The sequence below is a fragment of the Bos mutus genome, chromosome 5 (assembly GCF_027580195.1).
Source record: "Bos mutus isolate GX-2022 chromosome 5, NWIPB_WYAK_1.1, whole genome shotgun sequence".
NCBI classification, from domain to species: Eukaryota; Metazoa; Chordata; class Mammalia; order Artiodactyla; family Bovidae; genus Bos; species Bos mutus.
In genome coordinates this window covers 75,985,210-76,010,138 of record NC_091621.1, presented here as the reverse complement: position 1 = coordinate 76,010,138, position 24,929 = coordinate 75,985,210, and the positions used below count along the sequence as shown (strand labels likewise).

General features: G+C 38.8%; 3 protein-coding genes across 3 annotated transcripts; all 3 read left to right on the top strand.

Annotated features, from left to right (window-relative positions):
• Nucleotides 1-5,250: 5,250 nt before the first annotated feature.
• TAS2R9 (taste 2 receptor member 9) lies at nucleotides 5,251-6,647 on the top strand. Its single transcript, XM_070370134.1, is given in 5 exon segments — nucleotides 5,251-5,272; nucleotides 5,454-5,644; nucleotides 5,646-5,850; nucleotides 5,853-6,440; nucleotides 6,601-6,647. Coding segments are annotated over 5 exon segments (1,053 nt in total).
• Nucleotides 6,648-7,409: 762 nt separating this feature from the next.
• Nucleotides 7,410-8,186, top strand: TAS2R8 (taste 2 receptor member 8). Its single transcript, XM_014477805.2, has one exon. It carries the CDS (start codon nucleotides 7,410-7,412, stop codon nucleotides 8,184-8,186), a length of 777 nt encoding a protein of 258 aa, XP_014333291.2.
• Nucleotides 8,187-13,051: 4,865 nt separating this feature from the next.
• TAS2R7 (taste 2 receptor member 7) lies at nucleotides 13,052-13,990 on the top strand. The gene has a single exon (XM_005910098.1). It carries the CDS (start codon nucleotides 13,052-13,054, stop codon nucleotides 13,988-13,990), a length of 939 nt encoding a protein of 312 aa, XP_005910160.1.
• The last annotated feature ends 10,939 nt before the right edge of the window (nucleotides 13,991-24,929 follow it).

Genomic DNA, 24,929 nt, shown 5'->3' with positions numbered 1-24,929 from the left:
CTGGAAAAGGTCAGTTTTCATTCCAATCCCAAAGAAAAGCAATGCCAGAGAATGTTCAAACTATTGCACAATTGCACTCCTCTCACACGCTAGCAACATAATGGTCAAAATTCTCCAAGCCAAGCTTCAACAGTACATGAACTTAGAAATTCTAGATGTTCAAGCTGGATTTAGAAAAGGCAGAAGAACCAGAGATCAAATTGGCAACATTCATTGGATCAACACTGCTTCATTGACTATGCCAAAGCCTTTGACTGTGTGAATCACAGCAAACTATGGAAAATTCTTCAAAAGACAGGAATACCAGACCACCTGACCTGCCTCCTGAGAAATATGTATGCAGGTCAAGAAGCAACAGTTAGAACTGGACAAGTAACAACAGACTGGTTCCTAATTGGGAAAGGAGTACATCAGGGCTTTATATAGTCACCCTGATTATTTTACTTAATTGAAGAGTACATCATGAGAAATACCGGGCTAGATGAAGCACAAGCTGGAATCATGATTGCCAGGAAAAATATCAATCACCTTAGATACACAGATGACACCCTCCTTATGGCAGAAAGCAAAGAACTAAAGAGCCCCTTGATGAAAGTGAAAGAGGAGAGTGAAAAAGCTGGCTTATATCTCAACATTCAAAAAGCAAAGATCATGGCATCCAGTCCCATCACTTCACGGCAAATAGATAGGGAAACAATGGGATAGTGAGAGACTTTATTTTGGGGGCTCCAAATCACCACAGCTGGTGACTGCAGCCATGAAATTAAAAGACGCTTGCCCCTTTGAAGAAAAGCTATGACCAACCTAGACAGCATATTAAAAAGTAAAGACATTACTTTGCCAACAAAGGTCCATCTAGTCAAAGCTATGGTTTTGCATGGATGTGACAGTTGGACCATAAAGAAAACTGAGCACTGAAGAAGTGATGCTTTTGCACTGTAGTACTGGAGAAGAATCTTGAGAGTCCCTTGGACTTCAAAGAGATCAAACAAGTCAATTTTAAAGAAAATCAGTCCTGAATATTCATTGGAAGGACTAATGCTGAAGCTCCAATACTTTGGCCACCTGATATGAAGAACTGACTCCTTGGAAAAGACTCTGATGCTGGGAAAGATCAAAGGAAGGAGGAGAAGGGTATGACAGAGGGTGAGATGGTTCGATGGTATCACCGACTCAATGGACATGAGTTTGAGCAATTTCTGGGAGTTGGTGATGGACGGGGTGGGGACTGGTGTGCTGCAGTCAGTGGGGTCACAAAGAGTCAGTTAAAAATGAGTGACTGAACTGACTGACATTACCATATGAAAAACAGGTACTGGGAATTTGCTATATGATGTAGGGAGCTCAGTTCAGTGCTCTGTGACAACCTAGGGGGGTAGGATGGGGTGGGAGATGGGAGGGAGGTTTAAGAGGGAGGAGACATATATATACCTATGGCTGACTCATGTTGATGTATGGCAGAAACCAACACAACATTGTAAAGCAATTATCCTCCAGTTAAATAATTTTAGTTTTTTAAAATAAAATGGCCTATGGAGACTTCCCTGATGATCTAGTGTTAAGGCTCCACACTTTCAATTCATGGGGTGAGGGTTCAGTCCCTGGTCAGGGAGCTAAGATTCCATATGCCTCTCGGTCAAAAAAACAAAACATAAAGAAGTAATATTTTAACAAATTCAATAAAGACCTTTTAAAAATTTAAAGAAATAAAAAATAAAGTATCTATGAATGTGTGTGGACACCAAATATTTATATTTTTAGTAGTTTTAAACGTAATTCTAGCTTTCCTTCTGGTTTGAATGCAAGTACAGCCACAGAAACATTAGCAGTACTTACAGTTTTTCACCTTCAGAAACCACAAATCATTATTGTGACAGTGATGTCATTATTAGATCAGTAAATTACTAAGTCACATTAAAATATAAATGCATATATTTGACTGTGTCTGGATTCCTTTGAAATTCATATGTTTTTATTTTATTTGTTTAAAAACATTATTCTGAGGAAATCATAACCTTCACCAGACTCCCAAAATTGTCCAGTAAAACAAAAATTGACTCCAAATTCATTACTTACAAAACAGAAAGAGACTCACAGACTTAGAGAACTAAATTATGGCTGCTGAGCAAAAGGATGGAGGGATGGGATAGTTAGGGAATTTGGGATGGACATGCATGTGCATGTTAGTCACTCAGTCGTGTCTGACATTCTGTGATTCCATGGACTCTAGCTCTCCAGGCTCCTCTGTCCATGGAATTCTCCAAGGGTACTGGAGTTGGTTGCCATTTCCTCCTCCAGGGAATCTTCCTGAGCAAGAGAGTGAACCTGAGTCTCCTTATTGTGGGCAGATTTTTACTGTCTGGACCACCAGGGAAGCCCAGATGGACATGTACACACTGGTATATTTAAAATGGGTAACCAACAAGGACCTACTGTATCACACATGGAACTCTGCTCAATGTTATATGGCAGCCTCGATGGGAGGAAAGCTGGCGGGGTGAGGGTGAGGTGTGGATACATGTATACATATGGCTAAGCCCCTTTGCTGTTCACCTAAATCTATTACAACATTGTTAATTGACCATACTCCAATACAAAATAAAAAGATATTTTAAAAAAGACTCCAAGTTCAAGCAAATAGATAAAATGAGCTGTTAGAAAAATTGATGAGAATATTTTTGCTGATAATTTGCCTGAATTTCAGTGACTATAGTGAGGAGTTTGGAACTGGGTGGAGGATAAAGTCAGCAACTGTTCAAAAAATGAGTTCTTGAAATGTGACTAGTAGAGCAGCATCCTCTTCTTTTTTTTTTTTTTCTTTTCGAGTTACTTTTTTTTTATTTAATTTAATTTTTTAACTTTACAATATTGTATTGGTTTTGTCATATATCAACATGAATCCACCACAGGTATACACATGTTCCCCATCCTGTACCCTCCTCCCCCTCCCTCCCCGTACCATCCCTTTGGGTCAGGAACATAGGTCTTAACTAATAACAAACTTTAGAAGAAAAGAAAACATAAACATACTAACTTGAATAAAGGAATAAGTGGACATTGTCAAAAAGTTACAATAAAAAAATAGCTGTAGGCTCAGATGAAAAACAAATTCTACCAAACTTTTGAAGAGGAGATAGCTTCATCTGAGCCATTCTAGATTATATAAAAGGAAAAAAGAACTTAAAAAAATTTTTGTGAAACAAGTTTTATGTTGCTACCAGAATCTGTCTGAACACTAGAAAACTAGTTTAATCCTACTTCTTCACTTTGGGCTATGAATATCAATATAAAAATCACCATAGAATACAGAAATAGCCAACATTTCCCAAATATAATGGTATACCAAGACTAGCAGATTTTATATCAGGAATGTAAGAATAAGCCAATATTAGGAAATCTGTCCAAATAATTGACTAGATTTATTAATCTAAAGAAAAAAAAACATTTCCATAAACCTGGAAAAGATATTTCACTCATTCTTAATTGCAACACCCAATAAAATAGGAATCCAATGATATGTAATTAATATATTATTAATGGAGATTTGGTAAGTTTCATCATCCCCAAATGATGATGGAGCTAACATTGGCAATTCTCCTGAGCATGAATTATTTTGTCCCTATATTATGCTGTTAGAGCAAGAAATTTGGAGGATTCCATCTGGACTTTTCACCATTTAGCTCTAAGTCCATACATATGAGTGGCTTCCCTGGTGGCTCAGATGGTAAAGAATCTGCCTGCAAGGCAGGAGATTCTGGTCAATCCCTGGGTCAGGAAAATCCCCTGGAGAAGAGAATGGCTTGCCTGGAGAATCCCATGGACAGAGGAGCCTAGAGACCTACAGTGCAAGGGGTCCCAAAGAGTCAGACACAACTGAGCAGCTGACATTAGCTTTCACCATACATATGAAGAACAATGTGGGGGATTTTTATAGTTTTCATGGATTTTATTCCAATTATACATTTCAGTTCAGTCACTCAGTCATGTCCAACTCCTTGTGACCCCATGAACTGCAGCACACCAGGCCTCCCTGTCCATCACCAACTGGCGGAGTCTACCCAAACCCATGTCCATTGAGTCAGTGATGCCATCCAACCATCTCATCTTCTGTCATCCCCTTCTCCTTCTGCCCTTAATCTTTCCCAGCATCAGGGTCTTTTCAAATGAGTCAGCTCTTCACATCAGGTGGCCAAAGCATTGGAGTTTCAGTTTCAACATCAGTCCTTCCAGTGAACACCCAGGATTGATCTCCTTTAGGATGGACTGGTTGGATCTCCTTGCCGTCCAAGGGACTCTCAAGAGTCTTCTCCAACACCGCAGTTCAAAAGCATCAATTCTTCAGTGCTTAGCTTTCTTCACAGTCCAACTCTCACATCTATACATGACTACTGGAAAAACCATAGCCTTGACTAGATGGACCTTTGTTGACAAAGTAATGTATCTGCTTTTTAATATGCTAAGTTGGTGATAACTTTCCTTCCAAGGAGTAAGCGTCTTTTAATTTCATGGCTGCAGTAATCACTGAATAAGCCCATGAGAACTACTTGTCCTATTATAGTTCAATACTTGTCCAATGTAAGCCTCTGTTTTTTATTGATGTTTGGTGTCCTCAAGAATTAGTGTCACTTCAGGTTTAATATCCATTAACACCTCAAAGTTCTGAGTATTTTTCGGAATCATTCTAGTAAATGGCACCAAGGAAAGTCTTGAGAAGATCTGTAATGTAACTGTGTGGCAGTGCTGCAGGGCCATGAAAGGGCTCTGGATCTGTAAAATGGTTTAGGACTAGAAAACAGATAAAATTTGTGTCTTTCCCCTGTGGCAACTATAGTCAGTTTTCTGGCCCAGCAGATGCAAAATTTCTCCTGCTGTAAAGATCAAGTAGGATTTTCACTGGCTACCTCTCTCTCATTCCTGAAGATGTCACGATCAATTAGTCTGAAATTATTGCTGTTAGTTGTCTGCACTTTAAATTCACAATTATTTTTAAGCTCTGAAACCTGCATTTGTAGAAAATAAACCACAGTTTTAGGGAAGCTCTTCAAGTTATTAGAGATGGTAATGATGCCACATCTCTAAATTAAAGCTTAGCCATATTTTCCAAGTAATTGATTCTTTTTGTAGTCCCTGGCCAACAACATAGATTGATGAATCTAAAACACACAAAGTTTGAAATGAGAAAGATGGTGCACATAGCAGAAATCGATCCATTCCTATTTGCATTTTAGAGCTTTTCAATCATCACTACACATGAAAGGAATTACTAGTCTTGGTCAGTGAAGTCTTTGGGCAGTTCTAACTCAGAGCAGAACAGGCTATCTTCTCGACCTGATCACATCTGATATAGAAGGCAGATAAAAGATAACTGCAGCATGCCCTAAGTGGCAGACATATATATCATTCCTTACTGGACAGCTGAAAGTCGGTCATCATCAGTAGATAATCTAAATCAGAATGCTCTGCTAATATACCAGGTACAATGGAGGCAATATATATGCTCTTGATTACTGGCTCGTGGATGATAGGAATTTGGGGAAATCGATTCATTGTACTGGTAAACTACAGTGGCTGGCTCAAAAAGAGAGCTGTTTCCTTGACTGATGTCATCCTGGTCAGCCTGGCCACCTCCAGAATCTGTTTTTTGGTGTGTTATATATATGGATGGTTTTATTATGGTACTCTTTCCAGATACATACAGGCATGGTGAGATGATGAACATTTTGGATATTTTCTGGACAACTTGCAATCATTCAACTGTCTGGTTTACTTTTTGCCTCAGCATCTTCTATTTACTCAAGATAGCCAGTATATCCCACCCAGTTTTCCTCTGGCTGAAGCTGAAGATGAACAGGGTATCCTTGGGATTCTTCTGATGTCCTTTCTCATCTCCTCAATTATTAGTGCTTTACTGAATAATGATTCATTTTATGACTTCAGAATCAATAATGAAGCAAACATTACGTAGGAATTCAAAGTAAGTAAAATCCCAACTGCTTTCAAATAGATTATCCTGAACCTGGAGGCTATGGTTCCCTTTATTCTTTGCCTGGTCTCATTTGTCCTTTTATTTTTCTCCTTACTTCGACACACCAAGCAGATGAAACTTCATGCCACAGGGTCTAGAGACCCTAGCATAGAGGCCCACATGAGGGCCATAAAGACAATAGTCATCTTTCTGGCTGTTTTCATTATGTACTATGTAGTTTTTCTCTTCGTAACATCTCGCTTTCTGAATCCTCATGGAAAATTGGAGTTGATGTTTGGTGGCCTAACAGCTGTCATTTTCCCATTGAGCCATTTGTTCATCCTGCTAATGGGAAACAGCAAGCTGAGGGAGGCTTTTCTGAAGGTTCTGGGGATTGTGAAGGGTTTCCACAAAAGAAGGAAATATTCTGTTCCCCAGAGAATCCTGAAAGAAGCAGAAAGAAATCAACAAAAGAGTCTCTCCCTTCTCTCAGTTGTTTGCATTCCATTTTTATTATGTGCCATTGGAAATCATTCATATCTACCATTATTCTAAATACTTCTTCTCATTTCTGTCTTGAATAATTTTGAATCTAATGTTATAATGGAGCCAGATGTGTTTCTTTATCTTCACAGGAAAAATGAATCTAAACCTCGCATTCACACTTCATATCATTGCCTAAATGCAAACATGTTCTACTTTCTGCCTCTTACTGGTAAAGGCCTTGAACTCAATAATAAACTCAATAAGAAGAATTTCAAGTGCACAGGCTGTGAGGAAGAGAGTTTAAAACACATCAGCCCTTCCTATAAAATCAATCATGTAAACTAGTTTTGTATTATGACTAATTTGTATCCGATTGCACTGTTTCCAAAACTAAAATCCATTTTCACAAGGAGACTTGACTTGTGAGAAATTTATAATCTATGGTGATGAAAATGCAATTTCATTTACACATTTTGACTTTTATTAAATGGGTGTTTATGTTTGCTTTTTTGTGCCTCCCTATTTGAAATTCAGCTTGATCCATCCAAATATGCAGAACTTAATAGCAAGAAGGCTATTGCAAATTCATGAAATATAATCTCTTAATTTGCATGAGATCAATTTCAACAAAACATTTCAGTTATCACTCAGTCAGGGGTGATAATTATAGTTTACCCAGGCTACAACTCTGGTCATGCTGTTTGCAACAATCAGTTGGCTTATTCTTCATAAATGTAGAGGCAATTCTGTTTCAGAGGAGAGCTGGGCACTTCTGGAGGATATCAAAGTCAAAATAATGGCAAAGGAAAAAAATCATTCTTCGATTTGAAGAATGTATTTGTCATGCTCTGCTGGTCATCTTGCAGTAATATTTGAGATTAGGGTGTTCTCTCCCAACATGTTCAGTATAGAAGACCACATCTTTCTGACCATAACGACTGCATAATTCATCATAGGAATGTTTGTGAATGGATGCATTGGACTAGTAATATGTGTTGATTGGATTAAGAAGAAAAAGATCTCCATAGCTGACTACATCCTCACCAGTTTAGCTCTCTCCAGAATGTATTTGCTTTGTGTAATGACACTCAACGGCACCATACTGGCACTCTACCCAGGTGTTTATGAAAATGAGAAAATAAAGGTAGTTCTTAATATCTTCTGGACATTCACCAACTACTTAAGTATGTGGTTTGCCACCTGCCTCAATGTCTTCTGTCTCTTCGAGATAGCCAATTTCTCCCACCGACTTTTTCTCTGGCTGAAGTGGAGAATTGAGAGGGTGGTTCACTGGAGCCTACTGGGGTCCCTGGCCATTTCCATGTTGATCAGCCTTATACAAGCAACGTTAACAAATTCTGATTATGATTTTCTTAAAATTGCAAAACATAAAAGAAACGTCACCGAATTGTTCCATGTGAGTAAAATTCAATACTTCGACCCATTGACATTGTTTAACCTGTTTGCTATTATTCCATTTACTGTGTCATTGATCTCATTTTTCTTTTTAATTACATCCCTGTGGAGATACAGTAAACAAATGAAATCCAGTGTTACAGGCTCCAGAGACTCCATCACAGAGGCCCACGTGGAGGCCAGGAAAACAGTGAACTCATTTCTTTTCTTCCTTTTTGTATACTACCTGGCCTGTCTTTTGGCAACATTTAGCGACTTTATGAAAGAAAGCAAGTTAGCTATGATGTCTGGAGAGATTATAGAAATTCTTAATCCCTAAGGTCACTCACTGTTTTTTATTGTTGGAAATAACAAGCTGAGGCTGGCATCTGTCAGGACGCTGAGATGTGGGAAAACAGCCTGCATGATGTAAAATCTTGGTTTTATAAAAGAACTTTAATAGCAAACCTTATTTTCTAATAAAAAACTCACTTTTCTTATAGGTCCATTCTCATTGTTTTCCAGGTTTTCTGTTTATTTTGGGTACACAGCTTTGAGGAGTAGTGAGACCCATTAGCACACTAATGGATATATCTTTTGTGTCTTTACACCACAGACGTTCTCGTCTTCACACTCCCTTTCCTAGAAGAATTTCAGAGCTCACACTTCTGATTTTGTCTCTTCACTGCCAGTATTGGGCTTGTAATGCCTACTTAAATTCCCTTAAGATTTTATTTTGGCCCCTACTAAAGTGCATCTGGGCTTCCCTGGTGGCTCAGATGGTAAAGAAACTGTTTGCAATGCAAGAAACTGGAGTTCCATCCTTGGATTGGGAAGATCCCTTGGAGAAAGGAATGACAACTCACTTCAGTATTCTTGCCTGGAAAATCCCATGGAAAGTGCATCTGAAACCACAGTGGTTTCTCTCTCTTTTTTTTTCCCCTTTATCATACAATTTCATTGCTGGCCCTTAACTCTTCTCCCTTCGTGTCTCTGCTGAGTCCCTCCTGTTTGACATATGAACTAGGAACTCAGATCTTTTCTGTCTTAACTAGTTTAGTTTCCCAATTACACGGTTTTCTCCTCCCAAGTGAGTGGTACTTCTGGTGGTCTCCCACTTAATATTTCCTGGTGACCTTACTCAGGCATCTTCTATTCATTTCCTTGAAATTAAACTTTGTCACAAACAACTTGCTTAACAGGCAGCACTGGGCTAGGAATAGAACCCATTAAATCATCTCCCTTTAAGGGGCGTTCCTAAGTACTCTTTGTAACTTGGGTAGAAGGATGATCTTGGGTAGAAGTAAGACCTGCAGGTATTTTTTTTTTTTTCCCATTCAGGACTTTAGAAAAGAAATTAATTGGGAAGAAACTATCATGCACTGTGGTATAACTACATACTGTCACTAAAAAAGCATTATGTCTGTAACATACAGAGTAAGTTAAAAAAAAAAAAAAAAAAAAAAGAGAAAAATAAGACTCATTAATAAAATGTGGTTCTACTGTGAATATCAAATCCTTCCTTTCTAGAGTGTTATTGGAACATTTGATCTGGCATGTCTAAAGTCATGTCTCTTCTGATCTGACTCTACAATTGGCCCCCACCATTCTCTGTGTTGAATTCAGGTCTATTTCAATCTACTCATTTCCTTTTATTAAAATTAATATGTTAATTACCTGAAGATTATCAATTTTTTCTGCACAAGATTATGCAAAATTCACTTTGTAAAGTACCAGTATTTAGTCTTAAGTAAATAAATCTCATCAACTGTATCTCTAGTATATCAGCTATTATAATGTTTTATTAACTTTTGTACCGTTTTCTGTAGTAACTGCATTGTAACTTACATGCTGTACAACAATAGTAAATATAAAAGCTACACTTATTTGTAAAAAGATAAAGACAGAAGAATTGATTTTTTTGATGGAATATACTAATACAGTCTACGAAGAATTTGTAAATTCTATGTTGGGATTAACTATATATTCTTTTATAAGCTTTGACGAAATAAATGTTTTATAACATTTGTGCTTCTGGGAAGGTTTCCTTTCATCCATCCGAAGTCCTGTCTTTCATGTTTTATTTTCTGTATCTCCAGTGTTTCAAATATCTCCAGTGACTGTCACTGGGACTTAAAGTGGCAGACTTGTGACAAAATGCTCTCTTGCAGAATTTCTTTTTCTTTTTTAATTGAGTAAGGGTATATAACATGAAATGTATTGTTTTACAAATTTTTGTGTATGAGACAGTATTGTTGATTAGATGCTCAATGTTTTACACCAGATCTCTATTTTTCTATCTTCCATATTTATTATTTCCTCTATTTATGTACACTTATTTATCTTCCATAATGGAACTCTGTACTCCTTTAAAAAAAATATTCACTTATGGCTTCATCAGATCTTAGTCATGGCACACAGAATGCAGGCTATCTAGTTGTGGCACGCAGCCTTAGTTGCAGCACTTGGGATCTTAGTTCCCTGACCAGGGATCAAACCCATGTCCCCGGCAGTGGAAGGTAGATTCTTAACCTTGGACTACTTGAGAATTCCCTGAAACCCTGTACTTCTTTAATAGGAGCTATTCATTTCTTCCTTCCCTGGCAACCACTGTTTTACCCTTAGCTACAGGACTTAGATTATTTTCAATACCTCATCTAAGTGGGATCATACAGGATTTGTCTTTCTGTAACTAACTTATTTCATTTGGCATACTGCCCTGTTTTTGCATACTGGAAGATTTCTTTCTTCTTTAAGACCAAATAATATCCCACCATGGATAAGCCAATGGCACCCCACTCCAGTACTCTTGCCTGGAAAATCACATGGACAGAGAAGCCTGGTAGGCTGCAGTCCATGGGGTCGCTGAGAGTCAGACACGACTGAGCGACTTCACTTTCACTTTTCACTTTCATGCATTGGAGAAGGAAATGGCAACCCACTCCAGTGTTCTTGCCTGGAGAATCCCAGGGATGGGGGAGCCTGGTGGGCTGCCGTCTGTGGGGTCGCTGCTGTGTTTTCTCTATCCATTTATCTATCAGTGAACAGGTAGGTTGTTTTTACATTTTAGCTATTGTGAATAATGCTGCAGTAAGCCTAAGAGTACAAAGTATCTCTTTAAGATTCTGATTTTTTTAAGATCCTGATTTCCCATTCTCTTGTATATACACCCAAAAATGAGGTTGCTGTATCAAATAACAGTTGTATTTTGAGTTTTTTGAGGAAGTTTTGTACTATTTTTCCCTTTTAGCTGCATCATACCTTCCATGCTATAACAACACTAGTAAAACATAAAATCTACATTAGTCTAAACTTTATGTGGGTAAATGTATCATTTTATTTACTGTGAATAGGTTATTCACCAGAACTGTAGAGAAGAAAATGATGTGCCCGAGTCAGGGATTATTTCCAAGATCAGAGGAGGGCAGTCACCTGTGAACTTTGCTACTGAGAGAGCAGTTTGTCCAAAGTAAGGGGCACATGCAAGAATAAATGTCTAGACTTTGAGGAAGGATGAGAAAAGATATGCATTTCCCTGGAAGGTACTGAGATTCCCAGAATTATTCCATAGAAACACAATGTAGTAAAGTGTTTCTCTGTAACTCTGAGTTAGAGAAGCTATTTCAAAACAGGAGTTAGGCTGTAAAAATGATGGTTAATTTCATCTTAGGTCCCCTGTCTAACAATCTAGAAGGGTTAAGGACCTAACTGTGCATTCATGTTAAGTCGCTTCAGTCATGTCCAACTCTCTGTGACCCTACGGACTGTAACCCACCAGGCTCCTCTGAACATGAGATTCTCCAGGCAAGAATATTGGAGTGGGTTATGCCCTCCTCCAGGGGATCTTCCCAACCCAGGGACCGAACCCATATCTCTTAAGTCTCCTGATTGGCAGGTGGATTCTTTACCACTAGTGTCACCTGGGAAGCCCAAGGGCTTAATTATTCAGATGCAGTTTGGTACAGCAGAGGGTAAAGAGTAGAATGAAACACAATATTTCACTCTTTTCCCTCTTGTATATATAACTGCTCTTGAGAACACTTTAAATGAAAAAGAAAACCCTAATAGTAATCAATACTTTTCTTCACCATGGCTCCTTCACCTTCTTACATACAGAATAACAAATGTACATTAAATGACCTTTAAATGTCACATGTCTAGTGGTGCCTTCTTTTAAGAGACCTTGTGCTATATAATTGTTCACCTGAACAACCAAGATAAATGAGGTACTTTTTTATAATTGAATAGACACTTTTAATTTAGTGTTAACCTTTTAAATTTCCTGAAAATATGTAGCTGTCAGTGTTGATTCAAACTTTGGATGTTTAGTAGTAATCAAAACCATATTTTGACAAAATGAAGACTCTTCTTCAAATTTCAGTTTTTGTGCATTACTAATTGAAAAAAAAATCACTGAGGTTTAGATAAAATATAAGATACCTAGTTAAATTTGAATTCCAGTACTTCCCAGAAGTACTAATCACATGTAATTTGGGACATACACTAAAAACTCTTTCATTGTTTATCTGAAATTCAATTTAACTGGATGTACTGTAAGTTTGGTTTTTCCTGGTGGTTCTGATGGTAAAGAATTTGCCCACAATATGGGAGACCTGGGTTTGATTCCTGAGTCAGGAAGATTCCCTCAAGAAGGGAATGGCTTCCCACTTCCATATTCTTGCCTGGAGAATCCATGGACAGAGGAGCCTGGAGGACTATAGTCTGTAGTGTTGCAAAAAAATCAGACATGACTGAGAGACTAATACTTTCACTGTTTTCACTATAAGTTTATTTGGTAAATCTGGCAGCCCTATTAAAATTACTAGTGTGCATTACAATTTAATGAATCTAAATTTGCAAAACATAACCTGAGAAAGTGCCAGACCATGAAAGTGAATCAGCCTAATTTGCATCTTAGCAAGCTGTAGCTCAGCCTAAATTAAGCACATGTGGAAAAGTAAAATCTGCAAAGAAAGTAAATGGACACAGATAGAGATAGGGTCCAGGGACAGACAACTGCATTACTTGTTCAAGACTAGCTAGGATTTAAGGAAGACAGCTACAGTTTTCATTTGTCATTTCAGTCTTCATCTCAAGACAGACTACAATTAAAGGGATAAAGAAAATTACAGCAAAATCCAAGAAGTAGATGTAAATACTACATCTGTTCAACTAGAAGTGAACCAGATATTTCTGCATTTTAAGATGTCAAGTGAAGGGCAGAGTATCTTAATGCTCATAGCAGCTGGGGAATTTTCACTGGGGATCTTAGGGAATGCATTCATTGGACTGGTAAACTGTGTGGACTGGATCAAGCACAAGAAGATTGCCTCCATTGATTTAATCCTCACAAGCCTGGCCATCTCCAGAATTTCTCTCTTATGTATAATACTATTGGATTGTTACATATTGGTCCTGTACCCAGATGTCTATACTGGTGGTAAACAAATGAGAATCATTGACTACTTCTGGACACTAACCAACCATTTAAGTGTCTGGTTTGCCACCTGCCTCAGCATTTTCTATTTCCTCAAGATAGCAAATTTCTTCCATCCCTTTTTCCTCTGGATGAAGTGGAGAATTGACAGCGCAATTCCTAGGATCCTGCTGGGGTGTTTGGTCTTCTCGGTGTTCATTAGCCTTCCTGTCATTAACAATTTGGATGATGATTTCAGGCATTGTGTCAAGATGAAGTTGAAAACAAATTTAAGTCGAAGATGCAGAGTACATAAAGCTCAGCATGCGTCTATCAAGATACGTCTCAATCTGTTGACACTACTTCCCTTTTCTGTGTCCCTGATCTCATTTCTCCTCCTGATCCTCTCCCTGTGCAGACACACCAGGCGAATGCAGCTCCGTGCCCCAGGGAGCAGAGATCCCAGCACGGAAGCTCACGTGAGCGCCATGAAGGCTGTCATCTCCTTCCTCCTCCTTTTCATTGCCTACTACTTGGCCTATCTTGTGGCCACGTCCAGCTACTTTATGCCAGAGACTGAATTAGCTGTGATCGTTGGTGAGTTGATAGCTTTAATCTGTCCATCAAGCCATTCACTCTTCCTAATTCTAGAGAACAAAAAATTAAGACAAGCATCTCTAAGGGTGCTTTGGAAGGTAAAATGTATCCTACGAAGAAGGAATTGCTAATAACGTAAACAGGTCTGAAGATAAGCAATCACTCTGTAGGACAAAAGAAGACAAGATGTCTCTTAATTATCTTTAGTTCTTGCGCTAGTGATGGTTTCATACATCCAATTACTCTTAAAAAGTACTTAGTATACTTGTAATTAGAACTTAGGAAATCTCAGATAGAACTTATTTTGCCCTTTGTTTTTAAGACAAAAATTAAGAGTGAACTCATCTTTGCCTCAGTGGCAGATTGTTTTGGTGGTATCGGGCATACCTCCTACATTTAATACTCTTTTAAGTTATATGTTTACTTGAAAGTTATTCACATTTTGATAAAAGAACATTTCATGGAATACTCAGAGCAACAAAGCATGGCCCTTGAGTAGACTACAGTCCTGCACTTGATAGCTGTGTGAATCAGGAACAGAACTCAGAAAGGAAATCTATTTGGGAAAAAGAAGAGACATGAGGCAAAGGAACTGACATGGAAGGGAAACAATAACTCGAAAGTAGTCAACATACTTAAGACAATTCCAAGTCATTTCAGAAGAAGTAAAAGCTAAAAGAGAGGTCACAGAGTGAAGGAGAAAGATCACTGGCTTTGCACTCTGACAGGGTTGAGTCTGCAATTCAGCTTCGTCACTTGCTAATTATACAAACGCTGCAAAGTGTGTAAATTGTAAAGTTACTCTTCACATGTAAAATGTGAGTGATAATATATACTTCAAATTGTTGTAGTGAATAATTTATGACATAATATATTTACAGACTAGGCATAAACTAAATTGCAATACATACTTTAAAAAAAAAAATCATCTTTCCTCAGAGGTTTACTGTTATTCTTCACCTAATATCAAACTATCACAAAGTGTAGAGTTTGAGGGCCAAAGAATTTTACCATAAAGTACACTTTGATACATCCTTATTAAAACCAACATGTGTTTCAAAGAAACCTAAAATGACCATTTTAGAATTACCTTACCCCTGAGCAGCAACTTCATCTCACTATGTGGAAACAGGTTTAAACTCAGATAATGTATTGGAATTTCATGTATTTGTTTAATTTTTTTTTCTCAACTCAGATAATGTATTGGAATTTCATGTATTTGTTTAATTTTTTTTTTCTCAACTTACGTTGCTTCTATATATGTGCTATTTATTGAGTCGATTTTAGTTACAAGCGTGTGTTCTCTTTGCAAATGCTTGTCAATATACATACTTGCAATTGGCATATTTTCCTTAGACATATTATACTGTAACAAAAAATATTTAAAGTTATTAATCTAGATGTTATCATTTGTTTATGTATACTATGTCAATAAGGATATAGGAAATGGCTACTCTCTTATACCGTTGTGGAATTCAAAGCTATACAATTTTTAGATGCTAAGTTGTTTGACCTATCAAAGGGCACCTAATGTTTCATTCAGAAATCTTACACTCAGAATTTAACCTATATGTGTTACTGCATGAGTAGGTAAATAAGCAAATAAATAGAAATTATTGGAGCACTGTTTATAACAGCAAAATACTGGAAACAATATAAATATTGATCTAACTGGTTAAATAATTTTGAACAACCAATATAATTCAGTCATTTAAAACATATATACACATATATATGGTATGTATATGAAATGCATGTGAAAAGATATTCAAACAATATTGTTAAATGAAAAATAAAGGTTAGTATAATCACATTTTCTACATGAAAGAAATCTGTCTGTAAATATAGCTATTTTATAATATATATCTATAAAATATTATATATTTATATATACATTTTATATATAATTTATTATATAATATATTTATGTCATGTTATATACTACTTAGCTCTTTATATATAATCTGTCTATCTAGAGAGCCATTTCAGAAAATATCTGAAACTATAATCAAAATTTTTCAGTGATTTTTTTCTGAAACGAAATTGTCATGGAGATGTGTAAAGCCACCTTTTTTCTTTTTATCCTTTTGCATTGTTTAACCTTTTATAATGATGGGGGGGGTTATATGTTAAAATACTAATGAAAATGAAGACCCTTGCCAGCCAGCTGTAGTCTGACAGCAAGAGTGAGGCTGGCCCACAATTTGCCTCATGCCTCAACTTCCTACTTCCTACTTCCTTGTTTACTTCTGTCAATTGCTGATCTTGGCTTTTAACCATGACCTCAAGTCTAGGTCCAGTCAACATTTCACACCTTCCTTTCTGTCATCCAGCAATTAGCTTAATTTCAACACTTCACTCCGCTTGGCTTTATCAGACTGACTATGATGTTTCCCTCTATCTACTTGATAACTGACCTTCATTTTATTTCTTAATTTCAGATATTTCTTCCAGATATAATTTACTTTCACCACGGGCTCTATAGAAATGATAGTCATGACCTTGGTTTCAGTGTCGCATGCCCATCATTGAAACCAATCATCAATATCAAATCTTATTTCTGAGTGAACTTGGGTTCTGTGCCCAAAGCATTATCTAAGTGCTTTTAGTCATTTTATTTTATAATATAGTCTTGATAACCTTGAGAAGTAACTGCTATTACCATTCCAATATTATAAGTAAATAAATTGAAGTGTAGGTTATATTTGTCCATAAAGTTTGGAGCTCAGATCTAACACTTGAGGACTCTTTGACCCAGACAGAATCCGTGTTTTTAATTACTACACTAGATTGCATGTAAGACTTTGCCCAACCCTTATTTTAATTTGCTTCATGTTTTTATTTGTGTCATAGTCCTTACTTGCTTATAAATTTCTCAGAGGAACTAATATTTATTTTTTTATTGGAGTATAATTGCTTTAAAATGTTGTTTTAGTTTCTGCCGTACAGCGAAGTGAATCAGCTGTTTGTTGTTGCTCAGTTGCCAAGTTGTGTCTGACTCTTTGCAGACCCATAGACTGTAGCACACCAGGCTCCTCTGCCCTGCACAATCTCCTGGAATTTGTTTAAATTCATAGCCACTGAGTTGGTGATGCTATCTAACCATCTCATTCTCTACCTCCCTTTTTCCTTTTGCCTTCAATCTTTCACAGCATCAGGGTCTTTTCCAATGAGTCGGCTTTTTGCCTCAGGTGGAATAGATACAGAATCAGCTATGCATATACATATATCCCCTCCCTCTAGAACTTCCAGAACTAAAATATTTAGTCATTGTTCTTGGAACACTGAACATACAAGTAAGGGAACAGTCTCTTGTGTTTGCTTTCCACTTGTGAGTTCTCACAAACTTCTTTCTGTTTTATGACCTTGATAAAAGTTTTTTTAATGATATATCAATTTGCTGATGCTAGTAAGGTCAGGTCAACCATCATTATAAGACAAACACAATCATCTCATAGTTGTATAGCTAAGAAGTAGATGCAGTGATCTGGGAGTCAGAGACAGTGGGTGCTAGCAACAGATAAAGACCAAAATATATTTGGATCCTGAAGGGAAGGTTTATGTTGAATCACAAACTCATCTGAAATTAAAATTTAAAAAGAAAAAGAAAATATATAATTAGCAAATATTTTTCCACTTAAATGCTCACCTATCTGTATACACTTTTCTGATCAGAAATTTCATAGTGAGCACAACTTTCCAGGTTGGGCAGCTCTGATCATTGTTAAACAAAGAAGGGGAGAAAGAGAGAAAGAAAGAGAAATGAAAAGTGTGTAAATAGTGTGAGCACAGCACTGCCATTCCCCCCTTTTTAAAAAAAAATATTTATTTTAATTGGAGGCTAATTACTTTACAGTACTGTGGTGATTTTTGCCATACATTGACATGAATCAGCCATGGTGTACATGTGTTCCCTATCCTGATCCCCCCCAACCTCTCCCTCCCCATCCCATCCCTCAGGGTCAGCCCAGTGCACCAGCCCTGAGCATCCTGTCTCATGCATCAAACCTGGACTGGCGATCTGTTTCAGATATGATAACATACATGTTTCAATGTTATTCCCTCAAATCATCCCACCCTCGCCTTCTCCCACAGAGTCCGAAAGACTGTTCTTTACATCTGTGTCTCTTTTGCTGTCTCACATATAGGGTCATCATTACCATTTTTCTAAATTCCATATATATGCATCCACTCATCTCACACGCTAGTAAAGTAATGCTCAAAATTGTCCAAGCCAGGCTTCAGCAATACGTGGACCGTGAACTTCCAGATGTTCAAGCTGGTTTTAGAAAAGGCAGAGGAACCAGAGGTCAAATTGCCAACATCCGCTGGATCATCAAAAAAGCAAGAGACTTCCAGAAAAACACCTATTTCTGCTTTATTGACTATGCCAAAGCCTTTGACTGTGTGGATCACAATAAACTGTGGAAAACTCTGAAAAAGATGGGATTACCAGACCACCTGACCTGCCTCTTGAGAAACCTATATGCAAGTCAGGAAGCAACAGTTAGAACTGGACATGGAACAACAGACTGGTTCCAAATAGGAAAAGGAGTACTTCAAGGCTGTATATTGTCACCCTGCTTATTTAACTTCTATGCAGAGTACATCATGAGAAACACTGGGCTGGAAGAAGCACAAGCTGGAATTAAGATTGCTGGGAGAAATATCAATAACCTCAGATATGCAGATGACACCACCCTTATGGCAGAAAGTGAAGAGGAACTAAAAAGCCCCTTGAAGTAAGTGAAAGAGGAAAGTGAAAAATTTGGCCTAAAGCTCAACATTCAGAAAATGAAGGTCATGGCATCTGGTCCCATGACTTCATGGGAAATAGATGGGGAAACAGTGGATACAGTGTCAGATTTTATTTTTGGGGGCTCCAAAATCACTGCAGATGGTGACTGCAGCCATGAAATTAAAAGACACTTCTTGGAAGGAAAGTTATGACCAACCTAGATAACATTAAAAAGCAGAGACATTACTTTGCCAACAAAGGTCCGTCTAGTCAAGGCTATGGGCTTTCCAGTGGTCATGTATGGATGTGAGAGTTGGACTGTGAAGAAAGCTGAGTGCCGAAGAATTGATGCTTTTGAACTGTGGTGTTGGAGAAGACACTTGAGCGTCCCTTGGACTGCAAGGAGATCCAACCAGTCCATCCTAAAGGAGATTAGTCCTGGGTGTTCTTTGGAAGGACTGAGGCTAAAGCTGAAACTCCAATACTTTGGCCACCTCATGCGAAGAGTTAACTCATTGGAAAAGACTCTGATGCTGGGAGGGATTGGAGGCAGGAGGAGAAGGGGATGACAGAAGATGAGATGGCTGATGGCATCGCTGACTCGATGGACATGAGTTTGAGTGAACTCTGGGAGTTGGTGATCGACAGGGAAGCCTGGCGTGCTGCAACTCATGGGGACACAAAGAGTTGGACACGACTGAGTGACTGAACTGAACTGAACTGATACTGTATTGGTGTTTTTCTTTCTGGCTTACTTCACTCTGTATAATAGGCTCCAGTTTCATCCACCTCATTAGAACTGATTCAAATGTATTCTTTGTAATGGCTGAGTAATATTCCATTGTGTTTATGTACCACAGCTTTCTTATCCATTCATCTGCTGATGGACATCTAGGTTGCTTCCATGTCCTGGCTATTGTAAACAGTGCTGCGATGAACATTGGGGTACACATATTTCTTTCAGTTCTGGTTTCCTCAGTGTGTATGCCCAGCAGTGGGATTGCTGGGTCATGTAGCAGTTCTATTTCCAGTTTTTAAAGGAATCTCCACCCTGTTCTTCATTGAAATAGTAAATCAAGACACCCATATGAGATGGTATTATATACTGCATTGCACTTAAGAATGATTGATCAGCTTGCAAATTATATCAGACTGTGGATTCACTAATATAACCTCAAAATCAGTTCAGTTCAGTCACTCAGTCATGCCTGCCTCTACGACTCCATGGACTGCAGCACACCAGGCTTCCCTGTCCATCACCAGCTCCAAGAACTTACTCAAACTCATATCCATTGAGTTGATGATGCCATCCAACCATCTCACCCTCTGTCATCCCCTTCTCCTCCTGCCTTCAATCTTTCCCAGCATCATGGTCTTTTCAAATGAGTCAGTTCTTCGCTTCAGGGAGCCAAACTATTGGAGTTCCAGCTTCAGCATCAGTCTTTCCAATGAATATTCAGGACTGATTTCCTTTAGGATTGACTGGTTGGATCTCCTTGCAGTCCAAGGGACTCTCAAAAGTCTTCTCCAACACCACAGTTCAAAAGCATCAATTCTTCGGTGCTCAGCTTTCTTTATGGCCCAACTCTCACATTCATACAATCTCAAAAGTTTGGTAATATTTCATTTATCCAGAGCTTTGCTCAATGAGAAAAAATACATCTGCCTGGAGAAGCAGGCCTGGAGAAGCAGAATGCTCTTTGCCAATGCATGTCTTTCTAGTAGTACCAAGTATTGAAGAGCAGAACGATCCCAAAGCACAGAAGCTGTAAATTCAGGGCTGAAGACACTGGGGGCATACCAGTCTCTAAGCAGGTCACACAGGAATGTGGGCTATTGCTCAGCGTTTGCTGCTTAAAGGGCTTCTCAGGTGGTGCAGTGTTAAAGAACCTGCCTGCCAATGCAGGGAGTGCAGGTTCAATCCCTGGGTGGAGAAGATCTTCTGGAGAAGGAAATGACAACTCACTCCAGTATTCTTGCCTGAAAAACCTGATGGACAGAGGAGACTGTCAGGCTACAGACCATGAGGTCACAAAGAGTCAGACACAACTGAAAGACTATGCACACACACATATATGCTAAAGTCCTTCCCAGGGATTTGGTCAGTGATTTAATATCTCCAACCATCCACGCTTTGAACATCATGTGTCTAGAAATATCCATTTTTGCTAGTTGTCCAAAATAAATCTGCTTCATTGTCTATACAGATTTGCTTTCTTTATGACCCTCTTTCCCATTTTATTGATAAGACCATTAGGAATCGAAGAGCAAACAGCACACTCACTGATCTTCAGCAATTTGTGAGCTCACATTTCATCCCCTCGCTTTGGGAGCAGGGTTCCGTTTTATTCACTCTTTAGATTCAGTCCTATTTTCAAATATAAAAGTGTAGTTGCTCAGTCGTGTCCAACTCTTTGCGACCCCACAGACTGTAGCCTACCAGGCTCCTCTGTCCATGGGATTTTCCAGGCAGTAGTACTGGAGTGGATTGCCATTTCCTTCTCCAGGGGATCTTCCCAACCCAGGGCTCAAACCCGGGTCTCCCACATTGTAGACAGACGCTTTACCATCTGAGCCACCAGGGAAGTTTTCAAATATGGAGATTACTCAACTGCTTTGATAACAATCTTATATATGAAATTTCAAAATCATTACTAGAATTTGTTTAACGTGATTAACATACACATTAATCTTTGATCTGTTTTCACTTGTGCAAGTCATATCTGCTACTTTTTGTAAGCCCATGGACTCTAGCCCACCAGCCTCCTCTGTCCATGGGACTCTCCAGGCAAGAATACTGGAGTGGGTAACCGTTTCCTTCTCCAGGGGATTTTCCCGATCCAGGGATCGAACCAGGGTCTCCTGCATTGCAGGTGGATTCTTTACCAGCTGAGCTACCGGGGAAGCCCTGAAAGCTTGCACAGGGTGCTAAAATGGAGGATATTTAAATAAAAGATGTTTCATTTTCTATGTTCTGATATTCTGGCATCTGGGCACCTGCTGACATTAGAAGGACTAACTCCTTTCCTGCTCCTCCAAGGCAAGCAAATTCCCAGAGAAAGTAAACAGCTTGTCTGTTGAGCATGGTTTTTAAATGCAAACCCATCTGGAGCCTGTACCCCCAACCACCTCCTTTATCAAGCCTTACACTCAGGGTCACTTTCCACTGTTTTAATCACCCCAAGGCAAGTACCAAACAACTCGGGGTGCCCTATGCCCCAGAGTCTGCTGAAATTACTCAACTAGCCTATCCTAAACCACTTACCCTGCAACTCCTTCTTGTTCCTGGCTGCTGAAAATAATAAAGCTTCTTGCCCAAGGGTCCTTGTTTCCCTCTGCCTCCTGACCCACCCAGGGCTTTCCCATGTGGCCATGCATGGCAAGGCAACCCCTTTCTCTTGCAATCTGTGTGTATAATGGTACTCATCTCCCTGATCTTTTGGGCTTACTGTTGTTGGCATTGTTTAGTCACTCAGTCGTGTCCTACCCTTTGCAATCCCATGGACTGTAGCCCTCTAGGCTCCTCTGTCCATGGGATTTCCCAGGCAAGAATGCTGGAGTGGGTTGCCATTTCCTTCTCCAGTGAATCTTCCCAACCCAGGGATCGAACCCATGTCTTCTGTGCATCTCCTGTTTGGCATGAGGATTCTTTACCACTGAGCCACCTGGAGAGCCCTTTGGCCTTATTGCTGCTGCTGTGTCGCTTCAGCCATGTCCGATTCTGTGCGACCACATAGACAGTAGCCCACCAGGCTCCCCCGTCCCTGGGATTCTCCAGGCAAGAACACTGGAGTGGGTTGCCATTTCCTTCTCCAATGCATGAAAGTGAAAAGTGAAAGGGAAGTCGCTCAGTCGTGTCTGACTCTTAGCGACCCCATGGACTGCAGCCTACCAGGCTCCTCCATCCATGGGATTTTCCAGGCAAGAGTACTGGAGTGGGGTGCCATTGCCTTCTCTGCTGGCCTTATTATCTATACCTAAATAATATTAAAACAGGTATATTCTAGAAGATTCATGAAAATCATCTGTGGTAGCAAAAATAACACAGCAATGTGAATGGCCCCTGGTAAAGGAATGTTGGAATTAATTATAATATGTCCATAGAATGAAATACTAAGCAGCAGTTTAATGAGGCAATTCTATGTAAACTGACATAGGATTATCTCCAAGACACATCATTAAGTGGTAAACTGAAGCTGAAATATTGCAAAACAAAATACTGATATATACTCTATATTTAAGTAAGTACACAAAACAAAACTATATTTATAAATTTTCCTATACATGAATGCTCACACACAAAAGGCTGATTAGGATGATAAATGAAATAGATTACAACAATTACTTCTGGGTAAATAAGGAAAGATTTTTACTTTATCAATAGTTTTGAAAAACATTTTTATACTGAGAATGAATTCATGTATTATTTATTGTAAATAAATAAAATTTATTTTTAAAATATTTTTAATTGATAACTAATTTAAATATTTCACCCAGCATGATGATCAGCCTATCCCCTCAAAATTCAAGGTGTCTGAATTCAAGTCTAGAGACAAGTAGAGACTAGAGGTAAGGTTAGGCTCAGCTCATCTTTTCAGCTATAAACTCCCTTTCACTTCAGTACAACAGAAACACAAACATCTCTTTCTTAATGGAATCAGTAAAGTAAAATCAGAATAGTAGCTTTTCAGAGAAATACACAGAAAGAAGTCTTGAGCAGCTCAGTGCAGTACTGAGCTATATGCAATGTGGCCACTAACTTCTAGTAAACATGAATTTCTTTTTTTTTCAATATGTAAAGTACTTATGAATGTCTTATTAACCATTGAGAATTATTTTAGAATTCAGACAGTTTCCTTGAAAAAGCATGAACTGCGGCTGCTGCTAAGTCGCTTCAGTCGTGTCCGACTCTGTGCGACCCCATAGACTGCAGCCCACCAGGCTCCCCTGTCCCTGGGATTCTCCAGGCAAGAACACTGGAGTGGGTTGCCATTTCCTTCTCCAATGCAAGCAAGTGAAAAGTGAAAGTGAAGTCGCTCAGCTGTATCCGACTCCCAGCGACCCCATGGACTGCAGTCCACCAGGCTCCCCTGTCCATGGGATTTTCCAGGCAAGAATACTGGAGTGGGGTGCCATTGCCTTCTCCGTGAAAAAGCATGAAAGAAACATACTAATCGATATTTCCATGAAATTCCTCTTTGTAGAGTGCATTCTTTCCCCTATTGGGTAAAATATAAAATAGAATATTTGCCAGCAGAGTCAGCTACAGATTTCTTTGTTCTCTGATTTATAAAAGTTACTGTCCACATGATTCATATATTTCCAGGCCATATTACAGAGTAATTCTATATAAAAGGTAAAATGTTCATTAAATCTTTCTTTGTGCTGTGTGCTCAGTTACTTCAGTCATATCCAGCTCTTTTCGACCCCATGGACTGTAGCCTGACAGAATCCTCTGTCCATGGGATTCTCCAGGCAAGAATACTGGAGTGGGTTGCAATTTCCTCCTCCAGGGGATCTTCCCAACCCAGGGATTGAACCCTTGTCTCATGTCTCCTGTTTTGGCAGGCAGGTTCTTGACCACTATGGCCTTCTTTAATGAGTTTCAAGTTACACAGATGGGAAAACTTCATAGTAGACATCATAAGGAACTACTCTCATAAATCTATTATGGGCCTAACCTAGTCAAATCAGTAAATGTCAGTGTCTTAAATTTCTTCCATATATTTCCCAAAACAAACATTAAAAGATTAGATCAACCTAAGATGAAAGATTAAAATAACACCAATTACATCATTAGGCAAATCAGAAACAAAAGAACCTGTTGTTCTGTCACCCACTCTTTGTGACGCCATAGATGGCAGCACACCAGGCCTTCCTGTCCCTCACCGTCTCCTGGAGTTTGCCCAAGTTCATGTTCATTGCATCAGTGATGCTGTCCAGCCATTCATCCTCTAACATCCTCTTCTCCTTCTGCCCTCAATCTTTCCCAGCATCAGGGAATTTTCCAGTGAGTCACCAAAATACCAGAACTTCAGCTTCAGCATTAGTCCTTCCAGTGAATATTCAGGATTGGCCTCCCTTAAGATTGACTGGTTTGATGTCCTTGTTGTTCAAGGGACTTTCAGAACCTGTACAGCACATAAACTTTCAGAACTATATGAAGGTGTTTTAGTGATCAAATTGAGATGCACACCTTCTGAAAATGTCCCCAAATACCCTAGATTTCATATTCTACAGAAACTTTAGTTATCCCCGATCGCCTCCAAGAAACCCCATTCTGGACAACAGATGCCATATGTTTGCAACCTAGTTACTCCCAGTACTCTTAG

Coding starts and splice junctions, on each gene's coding strand:
- TAS2R7 (XM_005910098.1), top strand. CDS start 13,052: ATGTCAAGTGAAGGGCAGAGTATCTTAATGCTCATAGCAGCTGGGGAA.
- TAS2R8 (XM_014477805.2), top strand. CDS start 7,410: ATGTTTGTGAATGGATGCATTGGACTAGTAATATGTGTTGATTGGATT.